At 39.6% G+C, this 17322-nt stretch overlaps 1 protein-coding gene across 3 annotated transcripts in view; it reads left to right on the top strand.

Moving 5' to 3' along the window:
- The window catches only part of NFKB1 (nuclear factor kappa B subunit 1), a 122171-nt gene that overhangs the window by 16180 nt on the left and 88669 nt on the right, over positions 1 to 17322 (top strand). For all 3 annotated transcript variants that reach the window (XM_065907456.1, XM_065907455.1, XM_065907454.1), the window contains exons 2-3: positions 10411 to 10456; positions 14399 to 14468. In XM_065907456.1, the coding sequence (XP_065763528.1) occupies positions 10418 to 10456; positions 14399 to 14468 (109 nt within the window). In that variant the 5' untranslated portion in view covers positions 10411 to 10417. The remainder of the gene's footprint in view (positions 1 to 10410; positions 10457 to 14398; positions 14469 to 17322) is intronic.

Raw genomic sequence — 17322 nt, 5'->3', positions numbered from 1 at the left:
GCTGTGCTGGGTCTTTGTTGCTCTGCGGGCTTTTCTCTAGTTGCAGTGGGCTGGGGGCGACTCCTCAGTGCTGTGTGTGGGCTTCTCGTCGCCGTGGCTTCTCTTGCTGTGGAGCAGGGGCTCCAGGGCACGTGGACGTCAGTAGTTGTGGAGCATGGGCTTGGTTACTCCAAGGCATGTGGTATCTTCCTGACCAGGGATTGAGCCCATGTCGCCAGCATTGGAAGGTGACTCTTTACCACTGAGCCACCAGGGGCACCCAGCAAGGCATTTTAAAAAAATATTTGCTTATTTTTAATTGATTGATGGTTGCTTTACAGTATTACTTTGATTTCTGTCATACATCAACATGGATTAACTATAGGTGTACATATCCAGCAAGGCATTTCTGATTGATCAGTTCTGCCTCTCATAGAGGTTTTGGTTAGGATATACTGAAAGCCCTCAACCAGTCAGCATATTATATGATAAGCATTACCTCTTAAGCATTAAGACTTTGTTAAGGTGATGCTTATAGTGTGATATGGTGAATGGCTGAGTACTTTTGACTTTGTCTTTTAAGAAATAAGGCCATAATGTGAAAGATGCTTAAGGAAGGAAAAAACACCACAGTAAAGGGGAATGGTGGAGGCTGTCATTGTCATTCAGAGGTGAGGTGGTGAAAGTTTAACTGGAATGTAACAGTGAAAGGAATGTGGAAAGGAGGGGCAGAACAGGAAATAATACAGAGAAAAAATCAACAGAAATTGATTATTGACTGGATATGTGTGAGATAGGCAGAGGGAAAAGGAGAAAAAGTGGGCTGATTTTTGCCCCTGAGTACATGAGAGAATAATACATTGGCAAAAGCTGGAAAGTCAAGGAATGGGGCTCATTACCATAGGAATGATAAATTTGGTGTTAGGTCGTAGAGAGTTGAGCAATAAAGAATCCACCTGCCAATGCAGGAGACACGGGTTCGATCCCTGGGTTGGAAAAATCCCCTGGAGAAGGAAATGGGAACCCACTCCAGTATTCATTCTTGCCTGAAAATCCCATGCACAGAGGAGCCTGGTGGGCTACAGTCCACGGGGTTGCAATAGAGTCAGACACGACTTAGCAACAACTCAGCAACTTAACAAGAAGTAGAGAGTTAAAAGGATTAAAAACATTATTAATTTGTTTTAAAATGGGTTCAGTCCCTATTTCGGGAAGATCCCCTGGAGGAGGGCATGGCAACCCACTCCAATATTCTTGCCTGGAGAATCCCATGAACAGAGGAGCGTGGTGGGCTACAGTCCATGGGGTTGCAAAGAGTCAGACACAACTGAAGTGACTTGGCACATAATGGTATCTGCTTAAAGCTGCTGCTGCTGCTAAGTTGCTTCAGTCGTGTCCGACTCTGTGCGACCCCATAGACGGCAGCCCACCAGGCTCCTCCGTCCCTGGGATTCTCCGGGCAGCAGTTTATTAATATGTATATTTTGAAGGTTTTAACAGTACCAATTCTATTTGTTTGTGCTATGCTGCTTTTGCCTGTTGTCCTTGTTCTTTTGTTCACTTGGAAACTAAATAGGCCAACAAGTAAAATGAGTGCAAAGGAGGTGGTCTAAATAAGACCCTAACAAAGTGTAACTACCAAATCACCAAGATAATCTATCTAACCTATGCCCCACACGCCCTCCATTTCCCATGACACTTACGTCGCGTTGCTTTTGCCTGCCTTCAAACTTACTAAACTGTTGCATTAGCCTTTGCTGCATAAAAACAAAAAATCACCACAAAGCTAAGATCCAAGCATTTGTTATTCCTCTCAGTTAGTGAGGCTGTCCGGGTCATCCGCGGATCCCTGAAGCCTCCTGGCTGCTTCGCTGGTGCTGTGTGGTCTGGGGGTCCTCGGGGCGTATGTCCCCTCTCTGCTCCGCGTGTGTTCTCTGGCCTCCAGTGGGAGGGCCCAGGCTTGCTCACAGGCAGCTGTGTTTGAAGAGAGCAGAATGGTCATTGCAAGGCCTTGGAGCCTGCGTTTACAGCTCACACTTCTGTCTACTCTGTTAGTCAGAGTAAGTAATAGGCCTACCAAGACTCAAAGGATGGAGAAATAGATTTTTCCTTTTGTCAGGTGGAGCTGCAAAGAATTTTGGGTTGTTGCTTTCAATCTGCCACAACTGTCAGCTCTGTGAGTACAGGCACCGCATCACTCTTATGCTGGTGCTTTTGGCAACTGACACATAGTAGGCCTAAATATTTTTTTTAATGAATGACTAAGTTAATGTAGGGAGGAAGCATTCAAGGAGCATTTCAATATACCTTAATTTTGTACTTTCATCATACCATTAGTTAGAATGGTGTTTTCTATGGGCATGTTTCAGAGAGAATCTCTTTATTCTCTTTCTAGCCTTTGAACTTGATCAAAGGAGATGTTTAAAGCAAAACAAAGCAAAAGGCAACTACCATTTGCATTAATGTTGTCTGGTATTTTTACCTTCATTTTTAATTATCTCGGAAGAACTCTCTTAAGTGCTGTGTATTGTCACAATCCTGTTCCAGTTTTCAGGCTATACTAAGGGTAGACTGTCTCCAACCTGAACATTCAGGAGACCTGGAGCTAAGATGCTGTATTAATGTTGCAAGTCCAGGAGGAAACTCACTTCTGCCTCTTAGAAAGTGATTGAATCATAGTGGAGTCAGATTAGCTGGCATTACTCTCTCCATCTAAGGATGCCTTCCTCTCTACAAACCTCCGTATTCTCATCTGGGACAGTATTTCTCAGAATTATTGTGAGAGTTACGTGAAATATGTGAAGCACTAGCTCTCATTCCATACTCCCGGCAGGTACTCAGTAAAGTTTAGTTCTTTCTTCATGTGAAGCGGCGCACTGTCATGACACAATGCCGTGCGTCTGGGTTTCTCATCCTTGGCCCTGCTGACGTTTGGGGCTGCATATTTCTTCATCGTGAGGGGCTGTCCTGTGCATCAGAGAATGTTCAGCATTTCTAGTATCTACTTACTAGATACCAATAGGACCACCTGCCAGTTGTAACAGATGAAAATGTCTACAGCTATTGCCAAATGTCCCTGCAGGCAAAATGCAAACATTTTTTTCAGCAGTGATAAGGATGGGGAGGGAATGTGGCAGTATATCCATAAATGTAGGATGGGAAAGAAATGAAAACACTTGTTTCTTCTCAGAGTGCCTAAAACTTTTACTGCCTGTTATTCCCATCATTTTTTATAAACATATTGTTTACTGTGCTACATAAAATGGCTAGCATTTGCTATGTGTCACTAACTGTACTAGTAAGCTTTGCATGCAGTAATAGTTGAATGTTGTGTCAGATTGGTATTCCGTTGTGAACAAGGACCTTATCTTATACCAGCTCCAAGCACAATGCATTTGTATGTACTAGATAGCTATTCTACATGTTACTTGGTCATGTTGCATCTAACTCAAACAGTAGGGAGCTGAAAATGCAAATATCAGTTCAGTTCAGTCGCTCAGTCATGTCCAACTCGGCTACCCCATGGACTGCAGCACGCCAGGCTTCCCTGTCCATCACCAACTCCTGGAGCCTACTCAAGCTCATGTCCATCGAGTCGGTGATGCCATCCAACCATCCCATCCTCTGTCGTCCCCTTCTCCTCCCGCCTTCAATCTTTCCCAGCATCAGGGTCTTTACAAATGAGTCAGTTCTTCACATCTGGTGGCCAAAGTATTGGAGCTTCAGCTTCAGCATCAGTCCTTCCAATGAACACCCAGGACTGATCTCCTTTAGGATGGACTGGTTGGATCTCCTTGCAGTCCAAGGGACTCTCGAGTCTTCTCCAACACCACAGTTCAAAAGCATCAATTCTTCAGTGCTCAGCTTTCTTTATGTCCAACCCTTACATCCATACATGATTACTGGAAAAACCACAGCTTTGACTAGACGGACTTTTGCTGACAAAGTAATGTCTCTGCCTTTTAATATGCTATCTAAGTTTGTCACAACTTTTCTCCCAAGGAGCAAGCGTCTTTTAATCTCATTTGTACTTACTAGTGGAGTAGGCAATGGCAACCCACTACAGTACTCTTGCCTGGAAAATCCCATGGACGGAGGAGCCTGGTGGACTGCAGTCCATGGGGTCGCTAAGAGTCGAACACGACTGAGAGAGTTCATTTTCACTTTTCACTTTCATGCACTGGAGAAGGAAATGGCAACCCACTCCAGTGTTCTTGCCTGGAGAATCCCAGGGACAGGGGAGCCTGGTGGGCTGCCGTCTATGGGATCGCAGAGTTGGACACGACTGAAGCAACTTAGCAGCAGCAGCAGCAGTACTTACTAGGCAGTTTATGTACTAGGTAGCTATTCTACCTGTTAATTGGTCCCATTGCACCTAACTCAAACAGTAGGGAGCTGAAAATGAAATGGAGGAGTGGAAAAACAGAAAATGAGTTTATACAAATCTAAATGTGGGAGGACACAAATATTCATTCTTTCTCAAAAACTCAAAAAAATCAGCAATTCTGAGAAAAGTAAACTCACTACTTTCATCTTTGCTATCAATATATGATCAGAAGATATAAATAAATAACCCCTTTAAAGTTAATTTTTTTCCTATTTATTATAAAGAAGAGTCCAGTAGTACTTAGAAGTTTTTGATTCATTCATGTTTTATGTTTTACTCAGTGTGATCATTAATTGTTAAAGATGTCAGAGTTAAACTTTAAATTCAGGACAGGGTTTTATTTTCCTTTTTTTGCTATTAAAATATGTATTTCCAATTACGTAATTAAGTTAGAAAATTAAAACAAATTTATACTTAAGGAATAAAAGTCTCTACATTACTATATATGGGTCTGAATTATCATTTTAGCAATTATGTAATGTATAACTGGATGAATGTAGCTTAATTATAATTAACAATCTCCTATCAAAGGACATATAAATTGTTTACAGTTTTTTGCTGCAGCTCAGGTGGTAAAAAACTTGCCTGCAATGTGGGAGACCTGGGTTCAACCCCTGAATTGGGAAGATCCCCTGGAGAAGGGAACGGCAACCCACTCCAGTATTCTGGCTGGGAGAATCCCATGGGCTGTACAGTCCATGGGGTCGCAAACAATCAGACATGACTGAGTGACTTTCACTTTCACTTCACTTCATAGTCTTGTAATTTTTTTTCACTCTTGCCCATATAATTCTTCAGTACACATTTCTAGAAGTGGAATTGCAGAGTGAATGTGGTTGTTCAGTCGCTAAGTCGTGTTGGACCCTGCAACTCTATGGGCTGCAGCCCCCAGTCTAACCATCTCATCTGTTGTCTAACCATCTAATCTGTTGTCTAACCATCTAGCTGTCTAACCATCTCATCCTCTGCTGCCCTCTTCTCCTTTTGCCTTCAGTTTTTCCCTGCATCAGGGTCTTTTTCAGTGAATCAACTCTTTGTATCAGCTGGCCAAAGTATTGAAGCTTCAGCATCAGTCCTTCCAATGAATATTCAGCGTTGATTTCCTTTAGGATGGACTAGTTTCATCTCCTTGCAGTCCAAGGACCTCTCAAGAGTCTTCTCCAGCATCACAATTAGAAAGCATCAATTAATTCTTCGGTGCTCAGCCTTTTTTATGGTCCAACTCTCACATCCAAACATGACTACTGGAAAAACCATAGCTTTGACCATATGGACCTTTGTTGACAAAGCGTTATCTTTGTTTTTTCATACACTGTCTAAGTTTGTCATAGCTTTTCTTCCAAGAAGCAAGCGTCTTCTAATTCCATGGCTGCAGTCACCATCCACAGTGATTTTTGAGCCCAAGAAAAGAAAATCTGTCACTGCTTCTACTTTTTCCCCTTCTATTTGCCATGAAGTCCCCTTCTATTTGCCATGAAGTGATCATGGACAGAATGCCATGATCTTAGTTTTCTTAATGTTGAGTTTGAAGCCAGCTTTTTCACTGTCCTGTTTCACCCTCGTTGAGAGGCTCTTTAGTTCCTCACTTTCTGCCATTAGAGTGGTATTATCTGTATATCGGAGGTTGTTGGTATTTCTTCCTGCAATCTTAATTACAGCTTGTGCTTCATCCAGCCCGGCATTTCACATGGTGTACTCTGCATATAAGTTAAATAAACAGGGTGACAGTATATAGCCTTCTCATACTCCTTTCCCAATTTTGAACCAGGCAGTTGTTCATGTAAGGTTCTAACTGTTGCTTCTTGACCTGCATACAGGTTTGTGGTGTGAATAGACACTTTTATTTGAATATTTCACATTATATGTAGTACATATATGATATTTCACATATGTAGTGTGTATATCTTGCAACATGTTTCCTCCAAAAAAATCCCTCCATGAAAAGAAGCTCCAGTGTATTCTTTCTTTTTATTAATTAATCATCCAACAGAGAGATGATGAAAAGCCACTCTTTTTATTGTTATTTCATCCAAGATGAGGTACTAAAATTACACCTCAGTAGTGTCTATTATGACTGTAAATAAATTTGAAAGTGGAGACACTTTCTATCTCTGATTCCCAACCACATCTTCTGAATGGCATCTAAGATTCTGGTTTTCAAACTGCAGATGTGAAGTCATTTTAATGGATGTGAAAAATTGTCATTATTTTTTAATTAAATCAAATAGAATGTATTTTCTTACAGTGGGCTCTGGTCAAGGGGTGTGAATATACCTTTCCCCTGGTTACAAGGAAGGGAGTGCCACCAACTCTACCCTTAATGATGCAACCCTGTAACCTTGGTTTTGCAGCCCTCACTAAGACCTCCTTGTGTTAGCCTCTGATATCGGTGGTGGAACTGTCAGAGATGTGCAGAAAATAATCCATTAGGCCTTTCATGCAGAACTCATCACATATTCAGAACTTATCCACTTATAACATTAGCCTCTCATGTGAGAAAAAAAAGTTCACTGGGGGAGATATTTTATTTATTGCTAACTGGCTACATTTTCCGTTTCCCTTTCCATGGTATGAAAATGTTCCTGAAAGCTTGCTGTTGAGGGAGAGAGATGCAGAGTTTAGGCCCATCTTCTCACAGTTCAGTCTCTCCCTTTCTGCTTCGGGGTCCGTCCTCAAAAGCACAGAACTGTGTGCAAAGGGAAAGTGAGAGAAGGACTGGGGGAGCAGAAAGGAAGTAGGGACTTTCCCTGGTCTTTCCTAATCCTTCAGTTCCAAGGGCTTGGTTGGTATTTCAGAATTTTGAAATAAAACCTGCTCTTACAATTAATGCAAATATTACTCAGTGATTCATCCTTTCCAAATAATTCTTGGTTTCATCTGACATTTTATTTTTAAATCATGAATTAACAGTGACATCACTCCCAGGGTACTGTTACCTCAGCTCTTCACAGGGAACTGTCTTACAAAGGCCAAGTTCAGATTTTAACCATCATCCATATCTCTTGGACTGCTTTTGGGCTTTTGAAACTATGATCTTTTGGTACAGGTTCGTACATAAATCATAGGGAGGATATTAGAGGGAGGACTGTATGTAATTGGGTGTTTTTTCCAGTGATTTGATTTAGAAATCTTTGAGATTTTTACTACAGTGGTGATCATGATAATAACCCTGCATCAGTTCTAATCAAGTAGATTTAGTTGCATTTTTAGAATTAGGATCAGGCCCACCTTACATTAAATCAAACGTCAGGAAACCATCCACAGGTTTAAATATATATGTTCGGTTCAGTTCAGTCGCTCAGTTGTTTCTGACTCTTTGCGACCCCCATGAATCGCAGCATGCCAGGCCTTAAATATATATGTAAAATCAGTGTAATCGAGATTCTGAACAGGTTTTGTCAGTTTAACAAACCAGCAGCCTCCTTTTGCTTTTGAAGACAGTGGGCTAAGATTAGAGGATTCAGGTGATGAACCCACATTAAAGGCAAAAAAAATAAATAAATAATTGGTCTTAATATTTTTCTTGGAAGCTAAGGCTTCTGTGGTGTTCTGAGAATGAGAATTTTTCACATGGAATGTTGTAACTGGTGTTAGCCCTATGTTTCAGTGTAAGACTATTTGCTATCATTCTTTTTTTAAATATTTATTTACTTTTTTTAAATATTTATGTATTAAAACTCTTGGTTGCGCTGGGCTTCCCTTGTGGCTCAGCTGGTAAAGAATCTGCTTGCAATGCGAAGACCTGGGTGTGATCCCAAGGTTAGGAAGATCCCCTGGAGAAGGGAATGGCTACCCACTTCAGTATTCTGGCCTGGAGAATCCCATGGACTGTGTAGTCCAATGAGGTTGCAAAGAGTCAGACACGACTGAGTGACTTTCACACATTTGGTTGCTCTGGGTCTTGGTTGCAGCATCTTTAGTTGTGACATGAGGGATCTTTTAGTTGTGGTATGTGGGATTTAGTTCCCTGACGAGGGATTGAACTTGGGTCCCTACACTGGAGCATGAAATCTTAACCACTGAACCACCAGGAAAGTCCCTAGTATTCTTTATGTAACTGAAAATCATGCTAATGAATCTTTAATTTGGATATATATGGAAGTCCATATTAAAAATCCACACTTACAGAAAGAGTTCTGATGTAGGTGATTTGTTCTTTGAATAAGCATTTATTGGCTAACTAACGTATTCCGAGCAGAATTCTATTTCTTTCAAAGGCCCATCCCCCATCAAAATCTTTCATATTGCAGATAAGGAGACATAGGACACTGTAGGTTAGTTGTATATCCAAAATCACACACCCAGCAGTGGTAAAACTCTTGAATTTCAAATGACTTAATTCTTCACTGTATCAGGTTGATTTTCCCCCTTTTAGCTGGCCTTAATCAACTATAGCTGTTTGTAATTTGTTAGTCAGTCTCTTGTTTTCAACAAATATTTTTCCTGCAAAGCTGCAGGAGTTCTTGCTGTGGAGAACTCAGAGCTGCTCTTTCCCCCTTGTTGAAGTTGGGCGTGTTCTGCATCCCGCAAGGAACCCTCCAGTGCTCCCCCACCCCTGCCCGGTCACAGTGCTGTAGTAGGAGGGGATCTCACTGGAACTTGGGGTCCCCTTGGGCAGATTTTGGATCGTTGAGTGATATATTCATTAGAGTGAGGGCTGAACCATTTTAACAGAGACCCGACGGTATGCTGGGTTAAGCAACAGGGGAGCTGATTCCTTTCTCACATCACCGTCATTCAGCTGCCATTCATCATTATGTAGGTGGTAGAAGCCAGATCTTTTCCATATCGAGATTCTATCCAGAGAGAAAGAGAGGAAACAAAAACACTGAGGAAGGATGTCAAGAGCTTTAAGCCCAGACCTGGAAATGGCACACAGTAAATAGTTCTGACATGCCACTGGCAAGCGTTTCTTCAAATGACCGTCCCTGACTCCACAGGCGTATGGGGTGTACTCTGACTGAGCGTGTTTCCAGCTACAAGTCTATCACTGTGGGAGAGGAGAGGACAGCTTCTGGTGCACCGCAGACAGCATTAGGGCAGCCCCCATCTCAGTGCCCTGAATGCTTTATAGACTTCATGAAGAAAAAGAAAAATTAGCCTCAAGTTAACACTTTCAACTGTGTGTTTTTAAATCTTCTAATTTTTTCAGGGAATATGTGTAAAATTTGAGCTAAGTAAATTTAACTACAGTTAACTAAAGTTAACCTATACATATTTAAAATAGTGATGAGTACTTCTTAAGGAAATCCAAAATGGTGTGTGATTTTTAAACACTATTTTTATCTGGTCATGTGGCTCTTCATTTTTGTCAGGGCCTTTGGGTAATAGAAGATTGCTAGGGCCTTTGATGTATTGACATCTGGCTGGGTTGAGTAAATCTGAGACTCTAGCCTTGATGATAAAGGCCCTTATGTTCCTGCCTTTTGACTGCACATTTAACGTCAGTGTTTCTGCACCGCCCTGACCGTGAGAGGAAGTGGCCTGAGACGGTGGAGGGTTCTGGAGGGCAGCGCTGCGCACGGCGGCTGCCCTCCCCTCATGCTGGACAAAGCACTGGCCCGGCCCCGACGGCCAGACGGCTCCCTCTGCCTTTCTCAACTCAAGTGGCACGTAGAAAGTGGCGGGAAAGTTCTAGGACCAGGACAGAATTCACAGAGGCTTGGAAAACAACCTACACAAAGAGCTCAGTGAATCTCTGAAGTCTGGATGGCAACGAAAAGAAATGGCCTCTAAGAAATCTAATGGCGTGATTTCTGTACAGAGGATGAAGGCTAGCTGTACCAAACTCCAGGACACTGTTGTGAGGTTGACATGAGGGTTGTGGGTTATACGTAACTGGTAATTCCTTGATTATGCAATCTTTCTACTGTTAGATTCCCAAGAGGAACTACACAGTAATTCCTCCGAAGGGCTAAAAAAAAGGTGGGGTGGGGTGGTTATATTTGGTCTTACTGGAATAATACAGTTTACTCCTTCATAGTGGAATTTTTAAGGTTCATTCCACTCTTAACAGTTCGGTTTTGTATTCTTTTGATGCACAGCTCCAGAATGGCAGAAGACGACCCATATTTGGGAGGGCATGACCAAGTAAGTAGTAGTATAATCTTGCTAATAATTTTTATAACAACAGTAACTATCAGGAAAACTCTTAAAAGTGGTAAAAATTTCTTTTGTTTTTCTTGTCCGTTTACATAAGGTCTTAGAGGACATGCCATGTAAAACAACAGTAATCCCTGCTGTCACACTATTGGAGCATGAAAGTTATACATGCTCCTGGTCAAATGGAGCATGCGACTGGTCAAATGATAGCTGTTTCTTAGGGCTGCTATAACACATGACCACAAACTGGGTGACTTAAAACAGCAGATATATGTATTCCCCCTCAGTTCTGGAGGCAAGAAATGCGAAAGCAATATGGCGACAGGATTGGTTCCTTCTGGAAGCTCTGAAGGAGAACGTGTGCTTCTCCCCTAGCTTCTGGTGGCTACTGGAAGTCCTTGGCATTCCTTGGCTTGTAGCTGCTCCTCTCCAGCACATTCCTTCTTCTCTTTGTCTCCTCTGTATCTCCGTACTCAAATCTTCCCCCTCTTTTCTCTTATAAAAGTACCAGCCAGTGGATTGAGGGCCCATTCTTCAGGATGACCTCATCTCAACTTGATCACATCTGCAAAGACCCTGTTTTTAAGTAAGGTCACATTCACAGGTATTAGGAGTTAGGACTTGAATGTATCATCTTGCTGCGAGACCAGAGTATTTATTTAAAAATCATCTAATGAGGAGGCAGACTGGTATAGTGAAAAGGACTTAGAATTCAAAGATCTTAACTAAGTGCTGACTGCTCTTAAAACTTGAGGAATCACTTAGCACCCCCACCCTCACCCCACCCCATGCTCACATACAGGGGTGTTTAAAAGACTAAATGAGCAATGAATGTGCTTTGGGGACATGAAACTGTTCATTATAATTATATTAGCAATTATAAAGGGATACTAGTGTCCTTTTTTTGCCCTCCTAACGTCATACTTGAAAAATTTCAATTTCAAGCCTATAGAAATGTTGAATAGTCCAGCAAATCTTTGTTGGTTGTTAGTATTTTGCTTTATACATATATGTGTGTGTGTACACACACAGAGAAAGAAATTTATATATAGTGTGTGTATATATGTGTGTAATGAACCATTTGCAAGCAATTTTCAGACTCTAGGGTAATTGGAATGGCAATATTAAGAGTATTTAAAATAGTGACATTTATTCACTCATGATCTATTTATTGAGACATCACTATGTACCAGAACATTGGCTAAGGAAGGATACAAAAATGTGACACATTTCAGGAAGCTGCCATTTTTCTAGTATGAGGGACAGAGACATGAATAGTTTCCCTGTGGTAATGAGGACTGTACTAGTAGTCTGCATGCAGTGGGATACAAATGTCGAGAGGGAAGAAGGGCATGGTTATGGAGCCATTCCAAAGGCGGTCGGTGTAAGCTGAGATTTGGAAGGTGTAGTTTGCTAGACAAAGAGAGAAACAAGTTTGCTAGACAAGTTTGCTAGAGAAAGGCTAGACAAAGAGAGGGAGCAGTAGGTACCAGGATATCCTGGTCCAAATTTCATAATCTTTTCACTTTAGCCACCTAAAAAAATGTATTTCTCAAATTTATGCATGCGAAGAATTGGTCAGGAAACCAAAAGTGAAATGTTTTTTGAGGGATCTAGTATTACTTCTTTAAATAAAATACTTATGTAACATTCATTACTCTTCATAATGTTCTCATTGATTCAGAAAGAATGAGTATGCATTACTTTTCATATTAAGATGCTTCTTTTGAATTTTATTGTACAAATGATACAGGATAAATCTAGCAGCATTTTCTTTGATTAGAGCATGACAAACATTTGACTGCTCATATTATCAAAAACCTGTGCTTTACCTTTCACTTTTAATATGCTGTCTCTAACAAAGGCAAACACTAACCACCATTAGGGTTGGTCAGCTTGGTTTTAAACCATGCTTTCCTGTCTATGCACAGGAAATTCTATCAGCAAGAGATGGTCCTTTTATGCCACACAAGAGTAAAACCTGCTGAAAATAGTAATTTCGAAAGCTTTTCTTTGTGGGCATTTTTGTCAGCACCAGAGGTGGAGACATGTTCTGATATTTCCTTTTTTAAAGAGAGAGGTCCTTGAGGTTTGAGGTTTTTCCCCCTTGTCTCAAGACTAATAATTTATATTTCCTGAAGTTTCCATGTCTTCAGTGAGGTCCTCGGTGTTTTAGTGTGTTCTGGGACCTACTCCCCACCCCTAGCCTCATGCACATGCCACTGCTTTGCTCTTCTTGTCTGAGGTAGGGCTGTGTCTCTCCTGAGATCAGAGTTTTTGCCCTTTAACCAGTCATTTCCTGCAGGACTGCAGGAAAGTTTTTTGTTCTTCTAGATCATCTTTTCTGCTCTGAGACTGGTAAATTCTCGCTATAAGACGGGGCCCATTTTTATAACAGCACGTCTTTTCATTCCTTTATTTCCCTTTCAGCAAACAGTGAATAGTGTAGATGAACTTTACTCCTGAGCATAGATGTGAAACACATTTATTGTTCCTCAATTGAAAATTTGCATACCTCACAACTGGATCTGAAGCGTTCTTTGTTTAAACACTGTGTTTCTTAGTCTTGATTTAACTAGACATACTTATTGATAGATTCTTAGGTACCCAAGAATGTCCAATAATATACTAGTAAAGAAAAGGAGTAAAACATTGGTGTTTATTTTTAATGCCTGATCCAGCACATTTACTAACTAGTGTATTATAAAAACTGAAGTGTGTTTGGTTTCTGTGCTGTCCACAGACATTTCATGGATGACTTATTTAGACTGAAATAAATACAAAACTCAGAAACACAAATATTAAATCCTGAATGAACTAAGTAGGAAGGAAATATTACTCTTGGGATAAGTCATTTTTAGTAGCATTTCAAGATAGATTGTAATTCAAGCACAATATGTTGTTTACCCACTGTATTGGTTTTCTGGTGCTCCTGTAACAAATTGCCACAAATTTAGCAGCTTAAAAAACACAAATTAATTCTCTTACAGTCTGGAGGTCAGAAGTCCCTAATCAAGGTTTGGCAGAGCTGTGTTCCTTCTGAAAGTTTTCCTTACCTTTTTGAATATCTAGAGGCTGCTTGCCTTTTTTGGCCTGTGACCCACCCCTTCCATCACTTTAGCCTCCTATTTCCATTGTTACATCTCCTGCCCTTCACTTTGATCTCCTGCATCCCTCTATCAGGCCCGGCCTGGATAATTCAGACTAATCTCTCCATCTCTGTATTCATTAGGAGATAGCATTCCAGATTCTAGGGGTTGGGATGTGGGTGTCTTTGGGGGAGCCATTATTCAGCATATCAAACCCACTAAATTCAAGGTATTTTCATTATGCTAGGTAAATGAAGATGAGAAATAAAAAAAGATGAGGGAACTCAGTGCTTAGTTAATCTGCTTTTTGGACTAAGTTATATTTTGAGTTTTTCTATAAACTGTTCCCAGGGCTGCTCACTGTCTGAATCTTTCGGGATTTGCAATTGGATGCTAGAGTAGGCGTTTATTTACCATTATAAAAGAAATACAGATTTCTAGGATTATATTCTCATGTTTATATTTCTAAGAGAGTATAAGCTTTAAATCATTTATTCAGCAAATATTTAAGTACCTACTCTGATAAATATACACTGGACCCTGCAGATATGCCAGTAAGCAAACTATACTAGGTCCTTATCTCCGTGGACTGTACGCCTGGGTTGTTCTTCTGAAATCCCTTTGTCACACAACCATAGCCCAACCCCATGTAAAGTTCTATACACGCGACAACTTAGTTAGGTTTCCTGAGCATATTTTTAAAATTCTGATTTAAAATATTTTCAGGTCTTTGTTTTTGTTTTTTAGTTTTTCTTACTATAATTAAGTTTTAGGTTTTTCAGATTTCTAATACAGTGTTGGAAAAATAATGATTGAAATATTTAAATTTTCCTTTTTGTAGATGTTTCATCTGGATCCTCATACAATGTTTAGTCCAGAATTATTTCAACAGGAGATGCCACTGCCAGCAGGTAAGAAAATTCTTCATCTATTGCCTATCATTTTGCTTTTGCTTTTTTACAAATTTTATTTTTTATACACTCTTTTATGAAGTCAGTGGGTTACCTAGAAAGTAAATGGTTACCTAGAAAGGAAACGGTGATTTATGTTTTAAAAGTCAGTTTTCAATATACTTTTTTGGACTACATTTTTTTTTTTTTTCTTTTTTGGACTACATTTGCATAAACATGTTTGATCCGAGTTACCCATTGTATTGAAGAAGGCAATGGCAACCCACTGCAGTCCTCTTGCCTGGAAAATCCCGTGGACGGAGGAGCCTGGTGGCTGCCGTCTATGGGGTCGCACAGAGTTGGACACGACTGAAGTGACTTAGCAGCAGCAGCAGCAACCCACTGTATGACTGATAATTGTTGCTCATATCTGCTAGCACAGCTCAAAAGGAACTTCTTTACTGTGTGGGATTTTTTTCCTTTCACCCAATCTTGTTATCTCTAGGGTCTTTGAAACTCCTCTGTCCTTTGCCCCAGGCACATGAGGCAGTCTCAACTCTCAGATCTGTTCCCAAAACACTTACTTGAGTACCTATTGTGTGCCAGCTAGTATACCACACACCGGGAACATAAAGTGTACAAAAGTCATAAAAGTCATCTCGGCAGAAAAATTACTTTTTAAAAAACTTCTTGTTTTATGTTCTGACCAATTGGATAAACTCATGATAATCATCTGTCCTTCTAACATGACTGTTAATTATCCCCATCAACAAGTTATTTAATCTCATATGAATGATTTTTAAAAAATCAATCTCTTGTTTTTATTTATTGCTTTTTATGTAAGCTTGCTGTGATAGCCCTTTTTATGTGTTCCTCACATCACCAGAGGGACTTAACAGATGTTCAAAAGCTGTGTGACTAAATTTTGGAAGTTGTATATAAAAGAGACTTTTGTAACTACTGAACTACATTAGCTATTCTATTTACCATGGACTTGCTTATCCTCAATGGGAGACTTTATGCAATTTGTATCGCTGTCATTTAAAATTGCTGTTATTACTTTGTGCTTACTTTTCATTTTTTATATCAGGTGTTCTTTTGCATTTTTATATCTATTATTTCTAGAAGTTCATGCAAGGGGAAAAAATAAACCTGCTAAACCTTCAGCTTCATTAACTTCACTAAGTGTATTGCTGAGTCCTTTCTTTACTCTATAGATCATAGCTGAGATGTCCTCAAGTGTTGTCCAAAATAACCTCTAGATCAGCTTCCTGTGAGTTACTAAATGTCTTGGGAGCTTCTGCATTTTCTGTGATCTTCTTATTCTGGGGGTCAAAGTCTTTTTCTTGGTTCTGATGCTTTATTGAAAACATAAAAGTTACTACCCTCAGGAAACATATACTTTTCCATTTTATGGCTTATAGATGCCAAACAGTATCCTGATGCAAAGGATTTCCTAATGTTTTTATTTCATCAAGTTAATTGATGAAGTAAATTAAGAGATAGAAAATAAGAGAAATAAGGAGAAATAGAAATAAGGAGATAGAAATAAGATTATTGAAAGAATCAGCTCAGTAAATATTCTGTAGTCAGAGTTTCATGTTATAGGAATTATTTAGCCATAATATTAGAAAAAGGCTTCCCAGGTGGCATTCCTGGTAGAGAACTTGCCTGCCAATGCAGGTTCGATCCCTGGGTCAGGAAGATCCCCTGGAGGAAGGCATCACAACCCACTCCAGTATTCTTGTCTGGTTAATCCCATGAATAGAGGAGCCTGGCGGGCTACAGTCCATAGAATTGCAAAGAATCAGACATGACTGAAGCGACTTGGCATGCATGCACCATTAGAAAAACTTTTACAATTATATCTCAAAATTGTATTTTCCAGTTACTGCCTCATCGTTTTTTATTGTCACATACATCTTCCCTCTGAATTGCAATGGCATACTTCAGTTTTTTATAAACCAAGATTTATGGATATTTTATTCACATTTTAAAGGAATGGAGAGGTTATATAAACCAATATTAACTTGTAATTTGCGTATGGACTGTTTTATCTTCTGTATTTCTTGAAATCTAAAACCATACTACTTGTTGAAAACTCTACGGGATATGGCACAACTGCTAGGTCTATAATATCATGCTGTAATTTAAACTACTCTGCACAGTAGGATGTCAATTCATGGCATGGAAATGCAGCCAAAGAAAATTGGCATTAAAACAAATATATGCATAGCAAATCTCGTTTTCTAGTTGATTTAACGTTTTAGTGTATTCCCTGAAAGAGAAGAATTGTCCCTTTCCACTAATGGAACTACCAAGCCTTAATATTTCATGTATTTAGAAGAAATTAAACCATACAGCAAAAATAATAACAAAACTTCAAATATTTTTCGAAGAGTTACTAAGAAGTGAGAGACTTTGAAGTCTGATATAAATGTGCTCCAATTCCTCTGTATTTTCCATGATATCCAAATGTTGCTTAGTTTTCTTTTTTTTTTTTTTTTTGCTGAAGTATGGTTAATTTACAATGTTGTGTTAATTTCTGCTGTGCAGCAAAGTGATGCAGTTATACATATGTATACATTTTTCATATTCTTTTCCATTTTGGTTTATCACAGGATATTGAATGTAGTTCCCTGTGCTATATATAGTAGGACCTTGTTGTCAAATGTTGCTTTCTTAAAGACTTCTCTTCTTCATGTGTTCATTTAGTTTTCTAGAGAGAATGTTTATGACTAGATTTGTTGAAATATTGTATAGACCTTATTTAGCAGTGTGAATATATTTATGTTTCTAATCAGTTTTATGTCCTTAGAAATGAAATTCTAGTCATTGTTTTGAATTTTAAAATTCTGACAGTTTCTTTCCTAAA

The sequence above is a fragment of the Muntiacus reevesi genome, chromosome 16, assembly GCF_963930625.1.
Source record: "Muntiacus reevesi chromosome 16, mMunRee1.1, whole genome shotgun sequence".
Classification (NCBI taxonomy): Eukaryota; Metazoa; Chordata; class Mammalia; order Artiodactyla; family Cervidae; genus Muntiacus; species Muntiacus reevesi.
This window is presented reverse-complemented; position numbering and strand designations above follow the sequence as displayed.